This window comes from Meriones unguiculatus, chromosome 6, assembly GCF_030254825.1.
Source record: "Meriones unguiculatus strain TT.TT164.6M chromosome 6, Bangor_MerUng_6.1, whole genome shotgun sequence".
In the NCBI taxonomy this organism is placed as follows: Eukaryota; Metazoa; Chordata; class Mammalia; order Rodentia; family Muridae; genus Meriones; species Meriones unguiculatus.
This window is the reverse complement of record NC_083354.1, coordinates 72,966,605-72,987,539: the sequence shown is the minus strand read 5'-3', so window position 1 is coordinate 72,987,539 and position 20,935 is coordinate 72,966,605. Positions and strand designations below refer to the sequence as shown.

Here is a 20,935-nt window from a genome sequence, read left to right as displayed (position 1 = left end):
TCAAGGCCTGATAGGACAAACAGGGCTACTAAAAACTTAGATAAACCATTTAAAGGAGATAAAGATGCTCCTAGGGGATAAAACAAGAGGCACTAAAGATGAAAATACAGATATTTTGGCAAACGCTATAAATGATAAAAGGCCAAAATCAGAATTACAGTTAGATATCATTGAGATGGAAGGATTAGTGTCTCCTGGAGCATATGTAACAATAATTTTCCAAGACTCCTGGTATCCAATTTGGCCACTTAAAAAGGTATCTACACAGCTCCTGGGAATTGTGTCATTGTCGCAGGTAAAATAAAGCCTAAAATGTCTTAAATGTGTAGGGCCAGAAATCCCAACAGGAAAATTAAGGCCATATATGACTGATGCAGCCATGAATTTATGGGGGAAGGATCTATTGCAACAGTAAGAAGCATGGATTGCCATTCCTCCAACTGCAGGGACAAGCCATAAAATCAGGGATGTTCTTGACAAAGGTAGTAAAACTGTCCAAGTTGTCCATAAACAGAACACAGCACAAGCTGACTCTCCAAGGTCATATGGAGGAGACCCTGCTGACACAACACCAATGGCCTTCCTGCTAAGGCTGACTAACCAACCTATTCGAATAGAACCATGGCCTATGAGAAAAGAGAAATTACAAGCAGCTTACAGCCAAGAGCTGAGTGGAGGAGAGAATAAGGCTGGACTTCTTGCTCTCCAGGAGGGGAAGAGTTAGAGGATGAAGTGGGGAATTTCCAGCCATGGGCAGAGGTCCAAGAGACATGAAGAGAGAGCAGCTGGAGCAGAGAATACCATAAAGTGCAAATATGTCAAGGATTTAAGAAGGAAAGAAGCCAGACTAGCCTAGACTAGTTATGATTTCTGAAATTAAAAAAAAAAACGAACATTTACAGGACTATCAAAACTTCTAAGTAATGATAAACAAATTTAATGAAAGTCAGGTGAAGCCTGTACTGAAAATAACCAAGTATTACCTAATGTTAAACACAACTAATAGAATAGAGTAATGACTGCTCAGTATTGTTATGTAATTTATGTTATTGACATACTAGGGAACAACTGGGGAGCAGTGTTTACCCAACATGGAAACAGGAGATTCTCAGAACAAGGGTTGCAACCAGATATGGGGGGGTGGTGTACAGAAATCAGCATTCAAATTACACAATAACTTTATGCCTCCATTTTCTCATCCTTAGTTTTAGATGAATGAAACTTCAGTTTCATCTCTTCATAAATGTTCCTTTATAGGAGAAGTTTAAATGCTTTCACTGTTTGGGGCAGTGCATATAATAGATCATTGGAAGGTCCTGAATGACAGAATGGGTTTCACATAATTCAAGAATAGCTTCCGTGTTTCATTGCTTGAGAGGTTGTAAGGGCACTTGAACTGCTTGTTATTAGTCAATGTTGGACTGTGTGTGCGATGTTGCTGAAGAGATATCTGCATTCTGGGTGCGAGAAGGAGGAGGGGGGTTAGCTTCTCCAGAAAAGGAATTAAAAAGTAGGAACAATATAGTCTTACTTCTGTTTCTGTTGCTGTAATAAAAGATTCTGACCAGAAGTGACTTGGGGGAAGAAAGGGTTTATCACATCTTACACCTCCTGGCTAGCACAGTTCACCCCTGAAGGATGTCGCAGAGGGAATGAAAGCAGGAACCTGGAGGCAGGAAAAGGAGAGACCAGGGAGGACTCTGGCTTCCTTTCCATGGCTGCTTACATATTTGCCTTCTTCTTCAACTCTTGACCACCTGCCCAGAGCAGCACCACCATCCCCCCTGAGTTGGCCCCTTGCTCATCAATCATTAATTTAGGGGATTTTTTCCAAATTTAGGATCCTCTTCCCTAATAACTCTAGCCTGTTTCAAGTTGACAGAAACCAACTAGGAAAAATATCTCCTATTAGTTGTGTTTAACATTAGGTAATACTTGGTTATTTTCAGTACAGGCTTCACCTGACTTTCATTAAATTTGTTTATCATTACTTAGAAGTTTTGATAGTCCTGTAAATGTTCGTTTTTTTTTTTTAAATTTCATAATCATAACTAGTCTAGTTCTTGTCTTTAGCTGTGTGTTACATGCTTAGGAATGCTTTTCTTGTCTATATCTGAATGTTTTTTTGTTTTTTACTGTGTGTGTGTGTATGTGTGTGTGTGTGTGTGTGTGTGTGTTTGCAGATGTGTGCATGGGCACGGAACCGTGTCAGAGCATGCATATAGCGGGGCAGAGACAACCTCAGGAAAGCCATTTTTCCCTTCCATCCACCCTGTGGCTCTTAGGGATCAAAATGAGGTTGGCAGGCTTGGTACAAGTCCTTTTTCTCACTGAGCCGTATTCCTGTGCCATACACCCCTCTTGTTTAGGAATTTCCTGCTCATATGGCATTTGAGACAGAGGCTCAGTGTTCTGAGACAGATCCCTTCTACAGGCTAGGCTTCCCTGGGACTTACCATACAACACAGGCTAGCCTTGAGCTATGGTAACCCCCTTTTTTCAGTCTCCCAGCCACTGAGGTCACATCTGTGAGCCACCACACCTTCTTCGTGTTTAACCTGCTGCGGAAATTCCCCGCTGTGTTTCATGGTGGCTTCTTCATTATACTTCCCCACCCACAAGGTGCAAATCTCATTTAGTCTTATTTTTCCCTTTCATCTGCTTCATCGTAAATATATTCTAGTAAGTCAGTAAGTCATATTTAAGGATCCATGGTGAAACCCAAGGTTGTGAAAATTACTTGTTCTCTTCTAAGAGTTCTAGTGTTAGTTGTTATAGTTGTCATTAGTTCACTTTGAGTTAGCTTTCATGAATTGGAAGTGAGAGTCCAACTGCACCCTTTTCGCATGCGCAAAGTCAGACATTCCCATGCTGTTGGATGGAGAGAAGCTTTATTTATTTCGTAAGTTTAGAGACCAGTATGGGGCTTTCCCTGTAGTTTATGATCAGCAGATACTGTAGCTGACAATATATTCCTGGATGTGCTTCCTAGACTGGTGTTAGGAAGTCTAAGAAACTTCATTTTGAAAGCATGAAAATGGCTGAAGGTCGCAGCACACTTGAGAACTTCCACTGGGGACCTTGAGTGATGAGAACTATGTGTTGCGTTCCAGATCAACTCTTTGCTAACTTGAACAAGTTCCCCGGCCTGAAAGAACTGTCTGTGAGACTAGATGGCAAAGCAGATGTGCTTTCAGTCCTTCCTGGAGAGTTCCCAAACCTCCACCACATGGAGAAGTTATCCATCCAAACTTCTATGGAGTCTGATCTCTCCAGACTAGGTAAGGATGGTGCTTGGATTTCCAGCTCATGTCTCAGCTGGAAAAGCTAGTTGGCTAGTAATTGGTAGAACTGTTAACTAATCATTAGTTAAACCTTCCCTGGGCTTCACACCGTGAACTGTGTCCATGGGAAGGTGTGGGAACAGTGCTCTTCCTCCTTAAGAGGGCAGAGATTTATTTGTTACCCTAGTCTTTAACATGTGGGGAACTGTTCTCAGCCCTTCACAACCACTGACTCAGTCTTCACAGCCCCTGTGTGAGAGAAGGTATGAAGATTATTGCTGATTGTCAGCTGGGGAAATGAGGTCAGCGATGGCTCAGGGCTAAGGAAATGTGTCTCCAAACAGAAGGTTTGACTGCACAGCCTGAGCTTTACACTCCTAACACTTCCTCTCCTGTTGGTAGGACCCTGCTGTTTGAGGTTGCAATCTTCCCAGTCCAGACAGCCATTCTGAGTTTGGCACTAGATGAAGGACTTCCTTTTCCCAGCAGGGCCTCCTACTCTCTGCCTGACCTCATCTGGAAAGTATCTTTAGGCATAGATACCTCTAAACATATCTGATATATGGCTGTTGGCACAGTTGCTCTCCCCTCCCTGTGCCCATATGATAATTGGGTACTGTGTTCCCATCCTTATGATAGGAGCATCCTGTTTAATGCAAATCAAGAATCCTTGAAGTGCCAATTATGTACTCATATCCCGAGAGCCCTCACCCACTCCCCAAGGAGTATAAAATTGTTCTCTTGAATTAAAATTGAACTGTCTCCCTGAAGTGGTTCCCAGAAGGTATTTTCCATCATGCTAGCGGCCTTCAAAGGCCTGCATCTCACCTTTTGCTCCTCCTGCTTTCATTGGCTTGTGGTCAACAGTTCCCCAGGGAGGAAAACCACTGCTGGCACCTAACATGGGGCGTAACCCCAGCAACAGAATTCATATGTCGCTGGAAAACTTTCATTCAGTTCCTTATAGAAAGCTATTCTTTCATATGACTGTGTCAATTAGACACAACATGAGCCCAACAAACGTAGTCTGAGCTCTAGATACTTGCCACTGAGTCACTACGTTATGAATGTTGTGTCATTGCCTGTTTAATCACTGTGGCTGGAACTGATAGATTGGGGGTCCAATTCTGATAGAAACATTCAGCCTCTAATTTCTGAAAATCTTTCATATTTTACAGTTAAATTGATTCAGAACTCTCCAAATCTTCATGTCTTCCATCTGAAATGTGATTTCCTTTTGAATTGTGAGTCTCTCATGGCTGCACTTGCTTCCTGCAAGAAACTCAGAGAGATTGAGTTTTCTGGACGATGCTTTGAAACCACACCATTTGGTAAGAACTGTACAACTTTGACTTCAGATGCTGCTGTGCACAGTTATTCAATACTCTAGGATTAAAATGCAATGGTGTCGTGGGAACTGTAACCACACCAGATCATCAGTGAGGCTTTCACAACAGTGAAGTGCATCTGTTTACAATTTAAATCTTTCATTTTCAGAGCAGTGTCTTCTACTTAGTCATAGTAATTCTGAATATTATATCACCTTTCATCACTTTTTAGATACTCCTTATCTCAACAGTACTGCTCTGAGTCATAGGTAATGTGTTTGACCCAAATAAATTTTATTTTTCCTTTCATAGTCAACATATTGCCAAATTTTGTTTCTCTGAAGACATTAGATCTTAATTGCCAAAAATTTCCAGATAAGAAAACATCAGAAAAGTTTGGTAAGTTTATAGAAGCGTTTCTTAATTTATTATTTTCCTCCCCCTCTTCCTCCTTCTCCTCCTCTTCCTCCTCCTGCAGTGAACTCACAACAAATCAAGGTGTGTACAGTTGTCCCTTTACTTCCATGACAGTTAGGTCCAGGAGGTGCTGCTGCTGTAAACACTAGAACATCCTCTACTCTATGATACAAAATGGTGCAGTGTTTTCCCATGACCCCACACACATTCATATACTTTAAGTAACTTTTCCATTGCTTACAATGCCTAATGCCTTGTAAAAAAAAAAATGTTACATTGTGTTTTTCTTTCTTTTTAATTTTAATTTTATTTTATTTTTAATTACACTTTATTTACTTTGTATCCCCCCTCTAGTTCCCTCCCTCCTCCCCTCCCAATTCCTCCTTTACTTCCCCTTCTCCAAGCATGCCCCTCCCCAAGTTCACTGGTAGGGGAGGGTTTCTTTTTCTTCCTTCTGATCCTAGTCTGTTAGGTCTCATCAGGACTGGCTGCATTGTCTTCCTCTGTGGCCTGGTAAGGCTGCTTCCCACTCAGGGGGAGGTGATCAAAGATCAGGCCAATCAGTTCATGTCAGAAGCAGTCCCTGTTCCCATTACTATGGAACCCACTTGGACACTGAACTGCGATGGGCTACATCTGTGCAGGGGTTCTAGGTTATCTCCATGCATGGTACTTGAAAATCTGTGTTCAGATTTTCTGGTTCTGTTGCTCTCCTTGTGGAGTTCCTGTCCTCTCCAGATTTTACTCTTTCCCACTTCTTTCATAAGATTCCATGCACTCTGCCCAAAGTTTGGCCATAAGTCTCAGCATCTGCTTTGATAGTCTGCAGGGCAGAGCCTTTCAGAGTGTGTTGTTCTTAAAGTAAGGAAGAGGGGGAAACGTCTGGATATGTTTAGCTCAGACACTTTTAAAAAAAATTGAATCTGTGGTTTGTGGAATGTGCTTATAGGTCATGCACCAGCCATGTTGGTCCTTTGGAGGACACCATGGTGATACTCAGTCTCACCACCAGATACTATTGCTCTCATGCATCCTCAGGCTTAAACTCATTAAATGCAATAAACTCAGACTCACTGACACCTTAGGATAGAAGTTGGTCATGGTGGCACTGTGTACCTCTATTGTTGGACACCCATTCTAGATGTGCTCTACCTGTTCTGTTTCAAAGGTTTCAGAATCTACACAAAAACTTCTATTTATGTTAAGAAAACTAATCTGTGATAAACCATACTGAGCACAATGAGTATAGACAATTTATATACTTTTTTTTAGTTAAAAAAAATGTTGGAAGGCCAGGTGGTGGTGATGCATCCCTTTAATTCCACCACTTGGGAGGCAGAGGCACATGGATTTCTGAGTTAGATGCCAACTATTCTACAGAGTGAGTTCCTGGACAGCCAGGGCTACATAGGGAAGCCCTGTCTTGAAAAACAAACAAACAAAAGAAAGTTTAGAAAAATAATATGGTTTCATGGGAAGCACTAATGGGGAAAATGGAGGCAATGGCGATACGGGGTGCAGAGCTCTGTCTTCACAGTGCTTCCCAGACTTTTGTAGGAGAGGTGACTCCCCCCTTCCTCTTCCCTTCTGCAGAGGCAGCTGCCTCGTGTGTTTGCTTTGGCCTTAGAGGTGCTGGTAAAGCAGCAGGGACAACATCAGGCACTCTCAAGGCTACTGTCTCAGGTTGACTGTGTAAAACTCACACTGCGAGCATCAAGTTTCCCCACTGCTGGAAAAGAAAATTACAAGTATTAAAGCAGAATGCTGGTCAGTCTAAGGAAGCAATGCTTTGAATTCCTGTACCCAGCTTGTTAATGAAGCCTTAATGGAGTGGATTATATTTCCTTTTTAAAAGATGAGTGCACACACATACACACAAACAGTCACAAAGTGAATTTCAGGATTTCCCTCACAGAGGTCAGCCAAAATTATAGCTTTTTCAGGAAAAAGGCCAGAGATGGCTCAGCAAGTAAAAGGCCTGGCACCAAGGCTGATGACCTGAGTTGGATCTCTGGGGCCCAAATGATGGAAAGGAAAAGAGCCTACTTCCAAAAGCTGTCCTCTGATCTCTAAACCCCTAAACCCATACTATGCTACATGTACGCCAAAGTACATGCACATATGCACTCTCAAGTATGTACACACACACACACAAAATACATATAGGTACATGCTGGAGTGCAGTGCCAGCGGGTTCAGAACCTGAAGGAGGAGGTGTGCAGTCGGTGAATGAAGACTTGCATCAAGGGATGCAGTTCACACACTCTGACACTGAGACAGCTCAGGTCACCCTTACTTATGCATCCATTTTTTAACAGCTGAAAAGGTTTTACATTCGTTTTCTCATGCACAGTCTGTTTTAAGACCTTCCTATGTGTAGCGATAATGTGCACACTGTACTTTTCCCTTCCTTCTCCTCCTCAATCTCCACGGTTTCCTGCCAACCCATGAACTATGTCAAGAAAGAGGAAACAGCTTCAGCAAGCAGTTACTATCTAACCCAACACACTGGTACTTAACCAAGTGACCATGGTTGGCAGCAATTGTGGTTGCAGTATAAAGAGATGATAGATTACAACACAGGAAATTCTGATTTAATTATTGGCAACTGGCATCTTCTCATGCCCTAATCAGGATATTTAATTCCTTTAATGCCCAGGGCTCTCTGCAAATTAGCAACCTGAATCAATTCCTCACCCTTGCTTGGCTTGCCTGAGTGTTCCTATTTCGTCTTGGAACTAGAGATCCATCAAGACCTTCCTAACTTTTTGATAATCACATAGCTATTGTTTGGAACAGGTCGGTGGGCAAATTGTTGTCAGAACCAAGTTTCTATGTGGAGAGAACATCCAGACAATAGCTAATGTACCTAGATCAGGCCCTCACATTGGCTCAACCACATCATCATTAACAAACTCCCACAATCCTCAGAGACAAACCAGAATAGCCTGATCTGAGCCTTGCAAATGCAAGGCAAAAGTGAACCAAGCATTCCCTTGGAAAAGGCCAGGAGATTCTGCACTAATATCCTCTCAGGTCCTTGTCATGTGGAGACCCAAGTCCTCAGGCCTTGTAATAAGGGGAGCCGCCAGCATCACACTCACGCACCATTCCCAGAAGAGGCTTGGCCGCTGCCAAATGTAATTTAAGTTGTTTTTCAAATGTCAAAAAGAAAGAACCACAAATTGGAAATATGTGTGCAAACTCATAGTTTGTTATTCCATAAACACACAAGGATCTATATACATATATAGACATCTAGGTGTCTACATACAGGTATCTCTTAGGACTGTCACAGCGACTGTCTTTTCCAGAAAGTACTTTTCCAGTGTTCAGCTGCTCATTTCTTTTCTTTTTCTTTTTTTAATTTCGTATTAGTTTATTTACTTTACATTCTGAGGGTCACCCTCCCTCCCCACCTCCCAGTCCTCTCTTTCCCCTCCTTTCCCCTTCCCCTTTTCCTTCCCCCAAGAAAAGGGGAGCCCCCCTCCCTCCTGTATTAACCTTCCCCAGCACATTAAGTCACATCAGGTCTGCTCTTGTCTTCATCCCCGGAGGCCAGGCAAGGCAGCCCTACCAGGGGGAAGTGATCCAAAAGCAGGCAATAGAGTCCATATTAAAAAGAGCACCCCCTCCATTCACCAGGTGACCCACGTGAAGACCAAGCCGCCCACTGGCTGCAAGTGTGCAGGGCCCTAGGTCCACACCATGCATGCTCCTTAGTTGATGTCTCAGTCTCTGAAAGCCCCCATGTGACTGGGTTACTTGTCTCTGTTGGTCTTCCTATGAGGTTCCTGTTCCCTCCAGGTCCTTCCATCTTTCCCCCAATATTTCCTCAAGACCCCTAGAGTTCCACCCATGCTTGGCTGCAAGTCCCAGCATCTGTCTTGATCTGCTGTTGGCTGAATCCTTCCAGGGGACCATTAAGTTGGGCTCCTAACTGAAAGCATAGCAGAGTATCATTATTAGTGTCCGGGGCTAGCTTTTCTACTGTGGGGTGTGCTCTTTTCTTTTCCATTTTAAACAGTTTTGTTTTCTGGTCACAGAGCTAGGATAGTTTCTTGGGTAGATCTTAAATAACCCCTTTGAGAAAGACCACTTAGAACGTGGGAGTGGTTCTAAGTGCCCCTGATCACAGCTCCTGGGAGGGTGAGACAGGAGATGATGAGTTCCAGGATAGCCTGAGCTATAGGGTGAGACTTTGTCTTTTAAAAGCCAAAATAAATCATTTAACCCAACTAAACGAAGCTCAGACCCTGTGCATACTAATGAAACTACCATCAAGGCATATTTTTTACACCCAGCTTTGCTGGTTTAAGCAGATATGACAAGAAACTTCCTGAGGTTTCATAGGTGGCCCAGCAGAGCTGCTGGCTACCCATCTTGCTGTGATTTTACAAAAACAATGGAGTGAAAAGAAGGCTCAGTTATTTGGCATGTTTGTGCCTGTGGACATGTGTGCATGTTGGTGGCACAGGTATGGAACCCAGGGTCTCAAGCATGCTAAGCAAGCACTGTGTCATTGTGTCAATTGCCCAAATCTCTGGAGTTGCTTTCTAAGTACTCTTTCCTGAAAGAATCAGAGTCTGTGGATATATCGTTCATTCAAGAACTAGAACAGGAAAAGCCAAAGATGAATCTTGAACATTGGTCCATGCCAGAAAGTTTTCAAAATAGTTCCTGTGGGTCCTCAGGAGTAGACTTAGTGATCATGTGATCTACAGAATATCCTGCTAAGTAAGAGTGAACTTGGAAAGGAAGGCTTTCACAGTAGTTTACCATGCTTTTAGTTTCTAGTGTGGGTCTCCTCGGTGTGAAATCACTGGGGTGATGGCAGGAGGAGGGATGATAAAAAGGGGGTCAAATCAGAAGAGTGAGTGACCTGATGCCAGAGGAAGCTTGGCTGTGGGAGAGAAAGTGGAAATGAGGAGACAGGCTGGACTTGGGTGAAGAGACAGGTTGGGGAAGATGCAGAGAGCAGCAGGGAGCAGCTGTGTGCTGACCCCTTCTCTTGCTCTTGGAGAGGACCATCATGCATAGGACCTGTTAGCAATGGGGTCTCCTACAGCACGGAATGCCTGGGTCACAGCTGCTCATGGTGGAACAGTAACGGAGGATGGCTTGCTGTGTCACCCACAGCACTGGCTCTGGGTTCTCTCAGGAACCTGGAGGAACTGCTTCTTCCCACTGGAGACGGGATTCACCAAGTGGCTAGACTGATTGTCCAGCAGTGTCTGCAGCTTCAGCGTCTCCGAGTTCTTGCCTTTCACGACACCTTGGATGACGACAGTGTGCTGGAAATTGGTGAGTGTAAAAGCCACTAACATCACTGGAGCTGCCTGCTGCAAGTGTATACAAAAAGTGTGTGTAAACTGTCCAACCTTCTTCCTCATTTTGTCTGTCATGCTGCTGTTTCTCATGCCCTTTTGCAGATTTAGGTTCATCCTGGTCAGACTGGGAAGGTCATCAGCATCCTTTGGGAGCTATAGAAGCTATTCAGTCTCTGTTGGGGATTGAACCCAGTGCGTCACTCATGTGTGCTGGGCCAGTGCTCTGCCACTGCACCACAGCCTAGTCAAGTCTTCTTTATGACACTTGGTGCTTCACAAACCTGGCAGTATACTCTACTTATTGCTTGAGTGATTACAATATGTATAGGAAGTCTGCACTATAGGGCCGGACAAGCTTCTCCAGTTTACAGTCTTGGGGATTTTGTTTTCTAAGTTCAGTTAAACCAGAATTAGAACACAGACCAATGCCAGAAGTCCAGGCTCAATCCCCAAATAAAAAAATCGATTAATTGATCTCTGGCACCTGTATAACTTCTTTATAGCTCCAGTTTGTTTTTATATCTTCAAGCTAGGTACACAGCACATATCAAGTTGTAAGATCTTTTTGGTAGACCAATGCTCTTTACCTGTGGTGGCACTTCATGTCTCCTGCTCACTTCTTGTGTACTAAACATAGGCATCCAGAATCATTTTCATGTCTTTTTCCTGCCCTTTAATCTATGTAACAAAATTTAAGGTGAGTCTCTTCCACAGTTAATTAATAGATGAACCTTTTAATCTATAGTTATAGATTAATAGACTTAAAAGTTAACCCCAGGAAAGAGATAACTTGGTAAAAGTGCTTGCCTGACATGTATGAAGCCCTAGGCTTGGCCCTTAGCACAACATACAAACAGGCATAGTGGTTATAAGGGCACACATCTATGATCCCAGAACTCAAAAGGTGGAGGCAAGAGGATCAAGGATCATCGTCATCCAGGTCATCATCCTTGGCCACATAGCAAACTAGGGGTCAGTATATGCTACAGAAAACCCTGTCTCAAGACAAACAAAAAAACTCACAATCACCAGAATAATACCTGATACAGGCCTGAGTTTGCAGAGATGGCTCAGTCTGTAAAATGCATTCAGTCAATGCACGAAGCTCTTTTAGTGTGATACACAGCAAGCAACCCAAAGAGGGGGTGTGATGGAGCTGAGGACAGGAGAATCCATGACACTTACTAGTCACACAATCCAGTGGAGTCTTCAGTCTCCGGGTTCAGTGAAAACTGGTCTCAGAAAATAAGGTGTAGGGCAACTGAAAAGACATCCACCTAATCCACCATTAACCTCTGGTCTCCACACACACCCCATATGTGCATAATACAACCCCCCCCACACACAGAGAGAGACACAGAAAATTTAAAAACCCAATCCATTAATCTTTTTATTTCCATTTAATATACTATGTTATATTATGTTACTATAGTTGAATTGTCATCTTTTTTTTTTTTTTGAGACAGTGTCTGCTGATTAATAGTTCAATCTGGACTTTAATTCTCTTTTTAGTCCTCAATGGCCCTGAACTTGTGATCCTCCTGTCTCCGCCTCCTCAGAAGTAAAATGACAGAGATGGTGTGTCAACCCTCTGTGTATTTTTATTTGATATTGGTTTCTTTATTTCTTTTATAGGATATGGGTGTTTTTTTTTTCTCTGCTTTTGTGTCCTACATTTATTAGCTTATTAATTGCACATATTTTCTTCAGGGTGGTTTGATAGTGTAAATGTAATTTGTATTTGCCTGATGTTATCATCTTGGAGGCTTACTGATGAATAATCTTACCCTTTCTTGCGTTTTCTGAACTCTGGCTGTCTGGTTCAACTCAGCTTTTCTGGCTTAAACTCCTCTCCTAGCTGACTGCTTTAGTCTGTCTTCTCTCAGCTTCTCACTGAATTGCTGTACTTGGCTTCAAACTAACTCTGGCAATCTGTTCTAATCTTCTGGCTCCTTCTCATTCTCTGACTTCAAGAGCCTCTGTTGACCTGCACTGAACTGCATGAACTCAGGAACAAACTCAACTATACTACACTGCTTCCCTTCACCAGGGCCCTTTTCCTTCTGCCCGAAGGACTCTATGTGTTTCTTCTACTCTGGGTTAGCTAGTCATGACTTTTCTCCCATTTTAATGATGAGGAAATGGCTTTTGCCTTCATATTTGAAAAACTTTTCTAGTGCATTCTATTTTGGAATTACTTTCACTTAGGTTTCTGGCCTATGTACCATTTCTTTTGTTTAGTGTCAGTTCTCATGTTATGAGGTCCTTTAGGGTGAGGTGTCTTTTCCCCTACTCAGAAGCTTTTAAGATCTTTATTTTTCAGAAAGAGTCTCACTATGTAGCCCAGGCTGGCCTGATCCTGCTTTGGCATCCAGTGCACCAGGAATTAGAGGTGTTGCTTTGTCGAAGTCAACATAAACTCCATTTTGTCTTCTCATCTGTTGAAGCTCTAACCCCAAAGTGACTGGATTTGGAAACAGGGGATTTGTCATGGCCACCACACCAACTAACACAGCAGCTGTGGACCACATGACTAGAAGTGATTACTCTACTTGGGGTTTGTAGAACTGATGGAGAATGTAGCTTGGTAGCTTTTTGTCAGTTTTAGGGCATTCTTGGTCAATACACTCTGCCCAGTTCTCCTTCACCAGTTGCTTCTGCAGGCTGAAGAACTCGGCCTGATTTGGGGGTCAGAGAAGGTTTCTGGAAGTGAGATTACTGATAAGACTTTATAAAGATGGTGGACACACAGCTGGGAAATGAGACATTAGGGCATTTTGAATAATAAAATTACTTGTGTCCTAGAGCCTGGTCCATTTGAACAACTTTTAACAATAAGCACAAAAGTGTTTGGAGCAAGAGGCAGGAGTTAGCTCCTGAAAAAGAGAGCAGACAGGACAGGAAAGGTACTCCTGGAGTGGGCATCATGGATGCGTTGCAAACACTGGGTTTCATCTTGTCACTGCTCAGTACTGTTACTCTACAAACGATATTTAAAGTGGTGATTAAACCAGGTGTGTTGTCATGTGCCTGAAATCCTAGCTCTCCGAAGGCATAAGGAAGGCAGATCACTCTCTGTAAATTGAAGACCAGCCTGGTCTGTTCTGTGAGTTCCAGGCCGGCCAGAGCCACATAGTAAGAGCCTATCTAAAAAAAATTAATAAATAGAATAGAATAAAATAAAGGTAATTTAGCCAGGCATGGTGGTAGTACAGCCTTAGAATTGCAGCACTCACAGGCTGAGGAGGAGAATTAAGACATCAGGTTGGGGCTGGAGAAATAGCTCCGAGATTAAGAGTGATTGCTCTATAACCATGAGAACCAGATTTAGGACTCTGGAGACTGCTGGCTTTTAGCCTAGTTGAGTAAATGCAAGGCTCAGGTATAGGGACAGACCTCTGCCTCAAGGGAAATGATGTCATATGATAAAGACAACCAATGCCTTCTTCTGGATTTCCCAGGCATCATGCCCACCTATACAGTGTGTATATTACATGTACACATAAGACTTTGTCTCAAAAACAAAGAGGGAGGGTAGTAATTTATGATTTTCTTAAGAGTTTCATTTCTCTCCCCTTCAGAGGAAATCTGGGCAGCATTAGCTTGGATGACTTCTTTCTTTCTCTGTTTTTTTGTTTTGTTTTGTTTTGTTTTGTTTTTTGTGTTTTTCAAGACAGGGTTTCTCTGTGTAGCCTTGGCTCTTCTGGACTCGCTTTGTAGACTAGGCTGGTCTCGAACTCACAGTGATCTGCCTGCCCCTGCCTTCCAGAGCATGGGGAATACAGGCATTTGCTGCTGGGCCCAGCTTTGTATAGCCTCGTTCATCTCTGTTTATTATAAATCAATATTTTGCCTTACTCCTTTCTCTTACGTTAGGTCTCAGACCCAGAATCTTACATTTTGAAGCAATAACCTCTGACCTTCTCCCTCTTGAGAAAAGCCCATCATTCAAAGCAATGAGAAATATCCCAACTATCACCGAACAGCCCAACTTAGGGCACAGCTGACACATTAGGGCTTCTGTCTTTAAAGTCAAGCTAGAGCATGATTCTTAGTGAAATCAAACCTAACACTTGCCCAAATTAGGGGACATGATTGTGACAATTAAAACTAAAGCAAAAAACACTGCTAGCAAAAACCCCACTTCCAGTCATAGACTTGGGTTGAGAACTTACTCTGGCCTGCCCCAATTTCCTCCAGAGCTCTAAGGAACCAGGAAGTCATTTGGGCACACTGGAGCACAGACACAAGGAAAAGACAAGCTTTTTGGAATAGCACCTACCTTTCTCTGCAAAAGGGGAGGCACTGTTGCCACAATTTCTCAGTCCCTTGTACTATAACCTCTTCCTATGTGCCCTGCCTTGGTGTATGTCATCCTTTGAAACCAGAACAGAAGTCCTCATTGCCCAGACAGCTAAAATGCTCTGTTCTTGACTTCTGGTTTCTTCTTCTTCCTTGCAGTTTGGCCAGGTGGTTCCCTATCAACTTGGCAGCTGTTCAGGGCTTTCAAAGAAATATCTTTAAAACACATTTAAAGCCAAACATTGTGGTATATCCTTTAATCCCAGCTGTCAAAAGGCAGAAGAAGGCAGATGTGAGTTCTAAACTGGTCTCAGCTAAATAAGTGAGTTCTAGGACACCCAGGGCTGTGTAGTGGGACCTGGTCTTAGAAAAAAATATGATTAGCAATTTTCATTGGTGGTGGATGTGAGGTTAGTTACAAATAACTTTGTAAGCTTTACTCAAGTCTTCATAGCATTGTGTCTTCATGAATATTTTTGTCTGCTTTCTTTCTAGCCAAGGGAGCAACCAGCAGAGGCTTCCAAAACCTTGAGAACTTAGACCTTTCAATGAATCACAAAATTACAGAGGAAGGATATAGACACTTCTTTCAAGCCCTCAACAACCTGCCAAACTTGCAAGAGCTGAACATTTCCAGGCATATCCCAGAACGAATCCAAGTGCAGGCCACCACTGTCAAGGCGCTGAGTCAGTGTGTGATGAGACTGCCCAGACTCACCAGGCTCAGGATGCTCAGCTGGCTCCTGGATGAAGAGGACATGAAAGTGATGAATGCTATGAAAGAAAGACACCCTCAGTGCAAATGCTTGATTATTCACTGGAAATGGATAGTTCCATTCTCTCCTGTCATTCAGAAGTGAAGGATGCAGCTGAAGGCTACCGACAGTTCTACAAACCCAATATTCAAATACATTTTACTTTAACTGACTATGGGATAATCCCAGCATTTAGGAGACTGAGGCAGGGAGATCAAGAAGTTGAGTTCACCCTGGGTTACATAACTAGTCCTTACTTTAGACCTACATCAAAATCAAACTGTTTCATAACTATTGCATATACAAGAATGGCCAGGCTGGTAACTGTTTGAGCGCCTGCATGCCTACATTGAGCTATGATGAACAGTGCCTTGGCAGTCCTTACATAGTCATGTTTAAAGATGAGAGCTTCAGTCACGTTCATACAGAAAACCCTCCATTTCCAAGGTCAGCCAGAAGGGAGGGGCTGGGGAAAGAACACTGATCTATGTAAAAAACACAGCATGGGAGGAGTATTTGATGGAGGTTAGAAACAGTTTTAGTATTGAATTAGTCCCACACATGATGAAGTCCCACACATTTATTCCTCAGCACTTACAAGTCAACTTCATGCCGGAGCCAGCCAGGCAGAGTCGAATGGTTCTTGAGTTGGGTGTGAGGATTAAAATTAATAAAACACAGGAAACTTTTTAAAGGTCCAGACTCGACAGCTTTTGCAAAAGGCAGACTGCTGCAGCAAGCAGTGCCAGCAGCCAGTCTCAAGTCTCTGCCTGCCTCCTCTGCCTCCGGCCTTCTGACCACTTTATTTTTTGAGTAGTTACTTTTAGCCAGTAAAACATCTCAGAACAATAGGTTAATTTGCACAAGGAGCCTGAGGAAGAGGTGTAACCCTCACAAGCTATCCCACCTGTTGTCACAAAATAAAGGAGATGGACTTGCAAGTTCCCCTCTGCCATTAGTAAAGGCCTCCAAAAAGCCATCTCTTCACCTGTTAGAAAGTCCTCCCTACCTCTCCAGAACCAGCAGAAGCCCTAACTCCCTCGGTGTCTCAGCAGCGCCCTCTACTGACAACACTGCATGCAGCTTTGACGGGACCAGTGTCCAGATCAGGAAGCCTGTACTGCCTGAATGCTGAATTGGGAAATAGGCAATGACGTGGCAACTGCTTGAACTCATTATAAGCAGTAGCACAGATGGGGAAAACCTAGGTAAGCTGTGTACAGTAGCACACGAGTGTAACGCAGCTACTCTGTAGGCTGAGGCAGAAGTTCCAGGCCAGCCTGGGCCATCTAGAGAGACACTGTCTCAAAACAAAATTGAGGAAGTGCTAGGGATGCTGCTCTGTGGTCTGGCTTTCCTAAGGCCCATAGTACTGCAAAGTCAAAAGAAACAGGGGCTAGGAAGATGGTTCTTGCAGAGGACCCAGGCTCAATTTCCAGCACCCGCATGGCAGCTCACAATCATCTGTAACTCCAGTTCCAGGGCATCCAATGTTCTTTTCTGGCCTCTCTGAATACCAAGCAAACATATGCACATGGTATACACACACACACACACACACACACACACACAGAAAAAACACCCATAGCCATAAAACAAAAACAAAAGCCTTTAAAGAAAGAGTTCTAATAAGAATTCAATGGTTCTGGTTTATTCCTCAGCACTTACAAGGAAAGAACAAAGCTACTGAAATGTATGTTTCTGATCACATACTCCATATACCAACTCCCTGAACCCATCCAATGGGCTGCCTTTCTGAACACTGTATCTTCTTAGAACATCTGCTTTATTTTTAAGTTAATAAAAAAAAAATCAATTTTACATCAAAGCATAGTATACATCGAGCACAAGTGAAACAAGTAACAAGAAATAACTGTGAACTCATGAAAATAGATATTAAATATTTTATTAAGCACCAAAGAAAACAAGTCTAGAAAACAGCTTTCTCCGGAAGGGTACTTCACAAGCAGTGGTGGGGTTTTTTTTGTTTTGTTTTGTTTTGTTTTGTTTTCATGCTATCTACTTTATTTGGGTTCTTATACCTCTACCTTCCTTCAAACTCCCCAGCACTAGGTAAGAGAGAAATATTAGAGGGGAAAGAGGAGGCAGATCTCTTTAGACTTAGCTTGTTGGAGCAAGTCCAATCTCCGTAGTCAGAATATCCAGCAGTCCAGCAAATGCAGCAGCAGGACAAACCAAGAGCAGCAGTGGGCAGCAGCTGCCCCCTTCTTTCTCGAAGCCCCATCCCTCTCTGGGCTCTGGCATTTATACCCTCTCAGAGTCCTCAGAATTAAACTATCTGCAGGTGGCAAAGATGACGCCCTTCTTAGAGCATGAGACAATCATAGTTAACAGCTGTGGACAAACTAAAGCAGCCCGGTATCCCACACCTGGGGTTAAAACAAAATCATGTTTATATAACTGAGTTTTGAAAGAAACCAAAACTTCCACTACAATTATGTCCTCTCCCCCAAGATTTTACCTCCCAGTCCACCACAACAGCTGTTTTAGCATCACACAGACCTACACACTGATACATTCAGTGACTGTGTTGCAGTCTGCATCTTACTTGTCCTGTTACTAGCAGCTGAGCTACTATTGGGGTTCCTCACTGACCTCAGGAAGCGCCTGCTCCACCTTCCCTGAGGCATCACTCCTGCTTTCCTCCTCAGAGAGCTGCAGCTGAGCCCTCTGCTGTTTCCCCTCTCTGACCACAGGGGAAGTGGGGGTCTGAGTTCTTCTGACTTTGTCTCTGTTAAGTGCACTTCCTGGACCACCTCATCCAGCTGAATGGCTTTGAGTTCCAGGTCTACACTGTCTCCTCCATCTCCACCTCTAGCCCAAGACTCTATTGATATAACTCCAAAAGGCATTGAAATATCACATCTCCAAAGCTAACTCCCCTTCACCAAAGTACTCTTATTGCACATTTTCATCTCTTAAAACTCCCGCTTTATTTCTCCAGTTGCTTTGTGAAACCCATGAAGTTGTCCTTAGCTCTTCTCTTACGCCACATATAATCTGACAAATCCTGACAATTCACTTACAAAATACTGTGGGTTCCACATGAGTAGCCCACTTCCGTGAAGTCTGTGGTGCATCATCATGCAGCCAGAGGTTCCTCGTGGAGGTCAGGTCATGCACTGCCTCTGACTCACTCTTCTCCACGGGGCTCACAGTTCAAGGAAAATGCTGTGGAACTGTCTACACAATAGCCTGACCCTTGGCCCCTGCTTATTCCCATCTCCTTAATCTCGCCTTCCTTCCACTCCTTACTGGTCCTTGAATATTCCACACACATTCTTATTTTTTTGAGACAGGGTTTCTCTGTGTAGCCCTGGCTGGCCTGGAACCTGTTCCATAGACCAGGCTGGCCTCAAACTCACAGTGATCTGCTTGCCTCTGCCTCCCCAGTGCTGGGACTCAAGGCGTGTGCATTTTTTATAAAAGGGCCTTTGCTATTTGTTGTCTTTTCCTTTTCCTGGGATGTTCTCTCATGCCATGGGTTAGAAACGTTTTGAGTATTCCTCAAATGTTCATGTGTTAAAATGCAACCCCCCACTGTGAACTACTCGGAGTGGGAACTTAACCTACTGTGTTTGCAGCTGGAGGTATTTAGGTATTGAAGGTATTTAGGATAAAGTCATCAAGATGACACTCCAGCGGTTGGGAGCACTAGCTGCTCCTTCGGAAGACTGGGGTTCATTCCCAGTTGGTGGCTCGCAACTGTCTGTAACTCCTGTTCCAGGGAACCTGACACCCTCACACAGACAGACATGCAGGTAAAACACTGATGCACATGACATATAAACAAATGAAAACATATGAAGCTCCCGCTGAATCCTGGTGGTTTTCTGAGAATCCAAATATGAACACATACACACAATGTATGCACTAATCATGCTCGTTGCCTCTTGCAATATTATGCCTCATTCAAGCTCAGCACACTAGACAAAATCATCACCCCTGAAGCTCCAGAACTGTGAGCCAAAACACATCTTTCTAACTACTCCTCAATAGGCTTCTTTCCACTTTGTGAGAGGCGAGACCGCACATGTACATATGGGCACACATATGGCCATTTCCACATGCCCTTTGTCTTTGTCCTGCATTACTCCCTCGAGAGCCTGGGTGTGGAGTTAGGCTGATGGCCAGTACACTGGTGATCCTCCTGCAGTTACCTAACCGTTACCCATGCTTTTACTCACCCGAGCATCTCCACTGCCTTGCTCTCTCTGCTTTACTGTATGAGATGTGATCTCACTGTGTTGGCCAGGCTAGTCCAAAACGGTAAATTCTACCTCAGCTTTCCAAGTAGCTGGAACTACATTACACCAACATTCAATGCATCCTTCACCAAGAGCAACTCCCAGCATTTAAACAATGTTGAGTATTTGCTTGAATGAATGACCTCAGTTCAAATAAATGTATTAGGTGCTAAAGGGAGTTAAAATTAGTGTTAATATCTAATGTCTGGTTAGGTTTAATGGAAATGTTAATAATTAAATTTAACCTCCCAATTAACTAAGTTATGCTGAATCTATAATAGCTAGTAGTTAAGAAATGTAATGTTCTCTTCTACAACCTCAAGTCACAGAACATATTTTGCAAAGCTACTTACTAGGTATTGACAATTCATTAATTTAATCATGCTGACTTGACAGCTAACATGCTAGGCACAGAGGGAGCTTAGTTAATTTAGTGTACCTAGCCAAGACTTAGCAAAGGATAGCATTTGCCATATTGTTTTTAAAGTAGTGGAGATCACATGCAGTACCTTGCACGTGTGCTCTACCAATGGGCTCCATCTTCAGCATAAAATGCTGATCATATTTAACCTCCAAAAGTGAGTAAACCAGGGAGAAGCCTGGGTGCTTAAACATTAATCCTTACCAAAAGAATATAATGGAGGTGGTACCTGGAACAGCAAGGCCATGATGGGAAGAGAATGGCATGAGCAACTAGGTCAGGAAGTAGACATGATTAAGGAACATCATGGAGAGAGAGGGACACTAGGACAGAGAAAGGGAGGTGCAGAGAGAACAGCATGGCTTCTACAAGACAGAACTCAGTTAGGGTGTGGTAACACCTGCCTGGGAAGCCAGCGTTTGGGAGGCTTGTGAATCACAAGCAAGCCAGGCTGAAAACAAGACTGTTTCAATGAAGAACAGAGCTGGCAAAGTGGCTCAGCAGGTAAGGGCGCCTGTGTTGTAGTAACTAAAATGGGGTTTGGGCCACATGATGTTTATTATTAGCCCTATAATTATCGAGGCAGTATCATTTAACCCACTACCACAATTAATAAGACACAGGCACCTGTCAGATTTTATAATTTCCTCACATTGGGCCAGGCAGATATTTCACCTACGCTGTCTCACCATCCACTTCCCAGCCCCCATCAAATGCCATCTGCCTTAACCATTCCTATCTGAGCTTCCACCCATAATCTTATAAATACTTGGCTTATATTTTTGATCTTGGTGTTTTCTCCATTCGACCATCCTTGGAGTCCTTCCTCC

At 43.3% G+C, this 20,935-nt stretch overlaps 1 protein-coding gene across 2 annotated transcripts in view; it reads left to right on the top strand.

The window, feature by feature from the left end:
* The window catches only part of LOC132654707 (baculoviral IAP repeat-containing protein 1b-like), a 56,824-nt gene extending 40,714 nt beyond the window's left edge, over positions 1-16,110 (top strand). The window contains exons 12-16 of one of the 2 annotated variants that reach the window (XM_060385625.1): positions 3,114-3,281; positions 4,463-4,615; positions 4,925-5,011; positions 10,169-10,333; positions 15,157-16,110. In XM_060385625.1, the coding sequence (XP_060241608.1) occupies positions 3,114-3,281; positions 4,463-4,615; positions 4,925-5,011; positions 10,169-10,333; positions 15,157-15,521 (938 nt within the window). In that variant the 3' untranslated portion in view covers positions 15,522-16,110. The remainder of the gene's footprint in view (positions 1-3,113; positions 3,282-4,462; positions 4,616-4,924; positions 5,012-10,168; positions 10,334-15,156) is intronic. The other variant, XM_060385626.1, reaches the window with a different exon arrangement.
* Positions 16,111-20,935: the final 4,825 nt, after the last annotated feature.